The following is a 6,305-nucleotide window of genomic DNA, read 5'->3' as shown; positions in this document are numbered from 1 at the left end:
AATGCAGCGTTCAAGTTCAAACTCACATCTGTGCTTTTGACACAATGTAGGCAGGATAAGCGCCAGGCTGCACGACGCTACTTGTGCTGCAAAAGCAGAATTACGCAAATACGAGTTTAACTTTTTAATCCACTCCTGCAGAAATATTATCTAATAGATGGTATAATGAATGGAAATATGAACAAATGCTTCCCACACTGCACTGAGACGAAGGAGGAAAGTGTTTGTATGTGTGTTCACACGATGTGCGGGTGTTGATGACTCATCTGTGCCGTTAGACTGTAGGAATAACACAGGCCTAATATTCCGTAGCTGCCTATTTGAATGTTTGGATCTGAGGTGTAACTTGTTTCATTGCCCAGTTGCCCGTTTGTGGCACAGGTAGGTTAATACCGCTTTGATATTAAGTTTGGTTGAAATGCGGGGAGGGAAGGGTGGGGCAGATTCGGACATGGTAGCTCTTCTCTAAAAGAGATCTATTTGAAATATTCGCTCCTGCAAGTATCAGGACAGCCAATGCTCTATTTTGAAAAATAAATCGTAATTCATTTTGCATTGTTTTGTTTGTTTGCTAGTGTAATGCTGCTCCGTATAGATGCATAATCTCATATCTTTCCTTGTTCCCATTAAAGAGACTCCAACATATCCAATAAATCTCATCATATCTTCCCTCGCCCAACCGGCTGCTGCTGTAGACTGAAGCAAAGGCAGGGCGACAGTGGTCAGGGCTTTTGCTGCTCAGTAACACCAGTGTAATTTGAAACGAAAGGAAATGCTGCAATGGTGGCTGATTGACTTGAATATTTGAGAATTTTCATAATCATTTATTTATGAAACACGTTACTGGGACGTAATTTAACAGCACAATACAGTTCACATACTGCACGAAAGTAGAAATTACAGGCTTCGTACAAGGTGTGATAGGAGCTCCAATGCTACACTAACAGACAAAAAACAAAATAAAACGATTGTGCATTCATGTGTAATACTCACTGACTTTTAATGGTTTACAATCATTCCAGTTGCATGACAGAATCCTTCACCGATAAAGGAAAACATACAGGTCTCGGATATTCCAGTTTACAGTTCTGCCATACTAGATAATATGAATTAAATAATGAAGGCATTGCACTATACAGATTAACAACATAGCAGCCTATGTTTTATCTCAGGCTTAAGAGAACATGCCTCACACAGAGGAACACAGCTTTTGAGATTCAGAAAAACATAAAAAAAAAAAAAAAAAAAAGATTCTTTCTCCCAAAAGTCTTCTCTGTGAGCTTTTAGTTAAAGCCGTGTGAGTCTCAAGTTCAATGTGTCATTGTGCCACAATTCTTGTCCGCATGGAGATTCTTTCTAAAATGACATCAAATGAACCGTCTCGTCCGTTTTGATCTGCCAGTTGTGAGTCTTAGAAATGTCATCAGTCCTTTTGAGATTTGGCTTGGGAAAAAAAGAAAAACACGCAATACTTGTCTTTGAAATACAGATATCGTTTTAAATATTATATATTTATATATGTACATTCATATAAAACAAATGCGAAGTGAATTTTTCAATATTTTCACAGTTTTTAGAGCATCCTCTCTAACTTGAAAACAGGGGTGTGGCGGCAATGTTGAAATGATGGAACTTAAATAAAAAAAATAATAATAATAAAATCAAAATAAAAAACACTCAGCCAAAATGTTTTCCAGCCACGGCTTTCGATGCAAGAGGTAAAACACATGGCGTGATGTTGTGGAAGGTATGAGTTGAAGTTTGAAAGAGGTCGCTGATCCTATCAAGTGGTGTGCATGTGATTGTTCTTGGATTTACTGACAAATTTCTTCTCTTTGACTCTCCGGTTTTGGAACCAGATGGTGACTTGACGCTCTGAGAGGTTGGTTGCGGCCGAGATGCGCCTTCTCTTGTCTTTGGTGATGAATTTGCTCGCTGCATATTCTTTCTCCAGCTCCTTCAGCTGAATCTTGGTATAAGGTACCCGTTTTTTACGCCCACGACGGTAACTGCTGACTTCAGGCTGCAATGGCACAACATCTGTGGGGAAAAAAGGGAATTCATATGAAATGGCTGTGCGCAAAACACCGAGGCATCAGTTCACAAAATCAACTTGACTGCAACTGACAAGTCGAGTCCTGTCTGGCTGAAGAAACTGGATATGTTAAGAGTGAAACGGAAAGACAATAAGGAAATAATTTTCGAAAAATCTAATTTGGCGACGCTGTCCATTCTCTCTCTTTCTCTCTCTCTCTGTGTGTGTGTGTGTGAGTGAGAGAGAGAGAGAGAGACATGGAGGGCTGACAATGCAGTCAGGATCTCAGGTGTATTGCACCTGACATGGGAGAACGCAATTATGAAAACAGTGAGTGAACTCATGTAGAATTTCACTGCTGTGTCACGGGACGTCGTTTGTTTCTGTAAATCAACACTATTACTATCGAGTTAAAGCCATAACAACTGTGCATTCCTTTCAGTAGCCAGTCTTTTTTTTTTCTTTCCTGCTTGTCAGTACTTAATCTGCCGGTTGCCTGTCTGCTAAACTATAAACCACGCAACTGCCCGTGTTAATATTATGTTAGACCTGATAGATAGCCTATGTTTAATTAGATTCAAGTCTAAACTACACTGAGATCCAGTGTTGAAAGAAAAAAAAAACAAAACTATTCTGTTCAGCGCTTGCTTGTGAAAAAAGAAAGAACCTGACGCCTAAACTAAACGCTGTTGAAAATTTGATGTTCCAGTAAAATTCATAACGTTTAAACATCACCTTGTTTTCCAACACAATATTATATGTCATGCTTTTTAATTCTTTCTACTCTAAATCGTTTGGCAACGGATACCACAAACTATTCGCTCAGGTAGGCCTAAATAAAGTTGAGGACTGCCCACCCCCGCCAAGACTGGAGCTGAAAGCAAGACAGCCAATGAGAAAGTATGGCAAAACCTTGAAAAGTAGTGGCACACTGTTAGATATAAATCTTTTTACTCCCATGTACTTTTACAGTCACTGTTTGACTACAGATGTATAAATATGGTTTTGTGGTAAATTCCTTTAGGCTAGTCCATATTCCAACGTTGTCTTCAACATATCTGTCCACGATAGATAATACTGTGTTATAAGCTGACACTCAACTGAGTTCAAAACCCTTCATTGTTTCTGTGGATGTTTTCATTTTAAGGAAAAGCAGCTGTGTGTCAGTTTGTGTGTGTCTGCGAAGAGAGACAGAAGACATGGAAAAGCTTGTGTTGTTGCGCATGTGCGCGCGCGCGCGCATTTGACCGCGTTCCCGTGCTTGCGTGGCTTGTTCTTGTGTATTTTCAACATAAGGAGAGAGAAAATGTGGTGGAAGTTCAGTCAAGGTCTGGGAACATCCATATCCGTGAAATTAAAATACTTTCAGATTTCACAAAGATAATAAATCCCTGTGGTAAGAGAAGCAGTCTAGTAAACACTCCAGTAAATGGCATTCTGGTCAGCCCCCTGTGCCTATCAGATATCTAGCATTTGTATGATAGAGAGTAACGCAAGAGGAGAGCCTGCATTACACAGAGCTGATAAATGGTTTTGAACGGGTTCAGTAGCATGAACCGAAGGGATATTTGACAAATGAATCCTGATATGCAAACGACTGAGTAGATCGCTGGTCGCTGAGAGTTATTGGTACAATCCAAACACAGCACACCAGCTCAATCACTGTATTGTCAAACACAGGGCAAAGGTTTGCGCTGCTGTCCATTTCTATTCTACGTGACTGAAACTCATCACATGACACCAAAGGGGGGAAAAAAACTGTGGAAAGCCAATGGTCCGTTTCTGAACTTCCATTAACCGTTAAAATGCCTCTCAGATGGAAAAAGTCCTTGAACTCACTAATCTGATTATAATTTTACGCACACCAAGAAGAAAATGCATAACGGTTTGTTTGATGTCAAACTGAATAATATGACTTCCGACAATCCAGAGTCTGTAAAGGACATTTGATAAGTGACAAGGGGATTGACAGTTGAACGTCTATTCAACACATTCACTGCTTCCCGGACTTCCTGGTAACTTGATATTGACACTTTAACATAATGAAATTTGTGTACTAAGCATCAACATCTGAGCACAGTAAAATTATCTGACGAGTGTATAGTTAAAGATAGCTTTCTTAATGTGATTACACATGTATCAAAGGCTACAAGCCGCTGAGCTAACATCGAAGACAGTGTTAAGACATATTTAAATGTAAATATAAATAATACATAATAATAATAATAATAATATAATAATAAACAAATGTTGCATACCTGGGAAGGGTGATTTCCAAAGATGGGTTGACTGTGTTTGCTCTTTGGAGCAGTACACCTGCCCATCCCAGCCATTGGAGAGAGCCCAGTGCTGGTAGCCCTCCATGGGGATCAATGCGTCGTGCCGCGGCTCAGGATGGGCACTGATACTGGGCACCACCGACACGTCGAGATATCCAGGAACAGCCTGATACGAGCTGGCGAAACTCGGATAGAAGGCAAACTCTTTCGCCCTGGTGGACAGTTCTTCCGTTGGCAGCGCTGTGCTGGGCTCGGCATATTTTTCTGCGGGATGGTACGAGCAGGGTTTCTGCTGCAAGTTCACGTTGTGCGAATGAGATAATCTACAGCCGTAATATGGGTTTCCAAAGGGATAACCGTAGCTCAAAGATGCACTGGATGACGTTTGGGGAGCTGGACACTGCCGGCCGGTGTCTGGGGAGGATATATCCGAGTAGACGGAGCCTTGGTGGGTCGCTATGGTGCCAGAATGTCTTCCTAGCGCGGGGTGCGACATCAGGTCCCTGCAGTGGGTCGCAGGGCAATTACCGCTCAGTCCCTCCATTGTTTGGCTTTTACTCTGGTTGTTTTCATTCGGGCTTTTTTCATAAACGTACATCAAGGTGTCCGCCCAGCGTGGATGCAGAACCAGCGAAGTCGTCATATCAGGGGCTGCCGATGCTTTTTAAAAGTCGACTACTCCAAGACGGACACCTCATTTCCAACTACATTTTACACCGTGCGCATGCGCACACAAGGCCCTCGTGTGTCCACTTCATTAAGAATCTGGCACGTGATAAGCTAACAAGTCCTGTGAGATTGGACTTGTGAGTTGGGGCAGATCAGCCCTTTAAAGACCCACTGCCTCACATGTCACAGTTCTTTTCTGCAGAATACCAAGTCATATCATTGGCTTAAATCACCTAGACCGGCACCCTTAAAGGGGAGTTTGGATACTGCCAGGATCGTGGCAAACGAAAACAACCTGTGAAATTTGGCCGACTCCAAGGACTGACAGAGAATATAATCGGCTATGATATTTGTCACAGTTGGTAGCCTACATAGAAAATAATATCAATAACAGTGTGTGTGTGTGTGTGTGTGTGTGCGTGTGTGTAAAATTCTTTTAAGATAATCTTTCAATTTGCTTCCTGAGGCGCTAAAGGGTCAAGTTTGATGTTTATTTGGATTATTATAATAGTATAAAAATAAACAAAAGGATTTCATCTGGAATCCCTGGGCTGAAAATATGAGTTGTCAAAGCAATTATACATCTTTCTCCGTCTCATTGTATGGAGACTTTTTGAAAGACATATTTCCTTTAAAATCCACATCTAATTTTGACTGGTTCCCCTTTTAATATGCTTAGATGAGACAACCTGATCAAACCTGTTTGGAAGTAATTACTTTTCAGTAGGGTCTTGTGGTCCCATAACCAATAATGCTGCCTTTCAGGTTCTCATAATGTGAAACCCAAACAGATAGGTGGAACTTTTTGAAAGGTGTGATTTTTGTTTAAGCGTCTATGTCAAGATATTTTACTGTCTATAGGGGTTGTATATCTGTGTGTGTGTGTGTGTCGAGAGAGAGAGGGAGACGGGGGGTGGGGGGGTGGGGGGTGCAAAATAAGGAGTTTCAGCATGAGCAAAGTTGAATGAGCTTTAGCTCTGCAGTAACAGCCACGGGAATAGGGGATAGCCATCCCAGGTAAGGTGTCGCCCGTGCACAGTCTAAATTTAAGATGGAAAAATAATTAGAGCAATAACGCATGATGTATAACCCCCACCTTTCATTTCACTACATCCGCAACATGTTATCAAAGAGATAGGATCCACTGTAATATTCAGTTAGGCCCAAAAGCTTTTTTAAACCATAACGTGATAATTGAAACGACCATTAAACGGCTTCATGTGATGTTGACTCGACTGTTCAGTCAAACCATACAAGTGGATGCTGGCGCTTCTAGGCAAAAGTAAGAACAAGTGGCCGCTTTCAGCAGGACTGCAGACCCT

The 6,305-nt window shown here is 41.4% G+C and overlaps 1 protein-coding gene across 1 annotated transcript; it reads right to left on the bottom strand.

The window, feature by feature from the left end:
- Positions 1 to 1,783: 1,783 nt before the first annotated feature.
- Positions 1,784 to 4,957, bottom strand: hoxc13a (homeobox C13a). Its single transcript, XM_029506736.1, has 2 exons — positions 4,294 to 4,957; positions 1,784 to 2,040 (listed from the first exon to the last, which is right to left on the bottom strand). Exons 1-2 carry the CDS (start codon positions 4,955 to 4,957, stop codon positions 1,784 to 1,786), a joined length of 921 nt encoding a protein of 306 aa, XP_029362596.1.
- Between the last annotated feature and the right edge of the window lie 1,348 nt (positions 4,958 to 6,305).

The sequence above is a fragment of the Echeneis naucrates genome, chromosome 7, assembly GCF_900963305.1.
Source record: "Echeneis naucrates chromosome 7, fEcheNa1.1, whole genome shotgun sequence".
NCBI lineage: Eukaryota > Metazoa > Chordata > Actinopteri > Carangiformes > Echeneidae > Echeneis > Echeneis naucrates.
The sequence above is the reverse complement of the archived record's forward strand: the minus strand, read 5'-3'. Positions and strand labels throughout refer to the sequence as shown.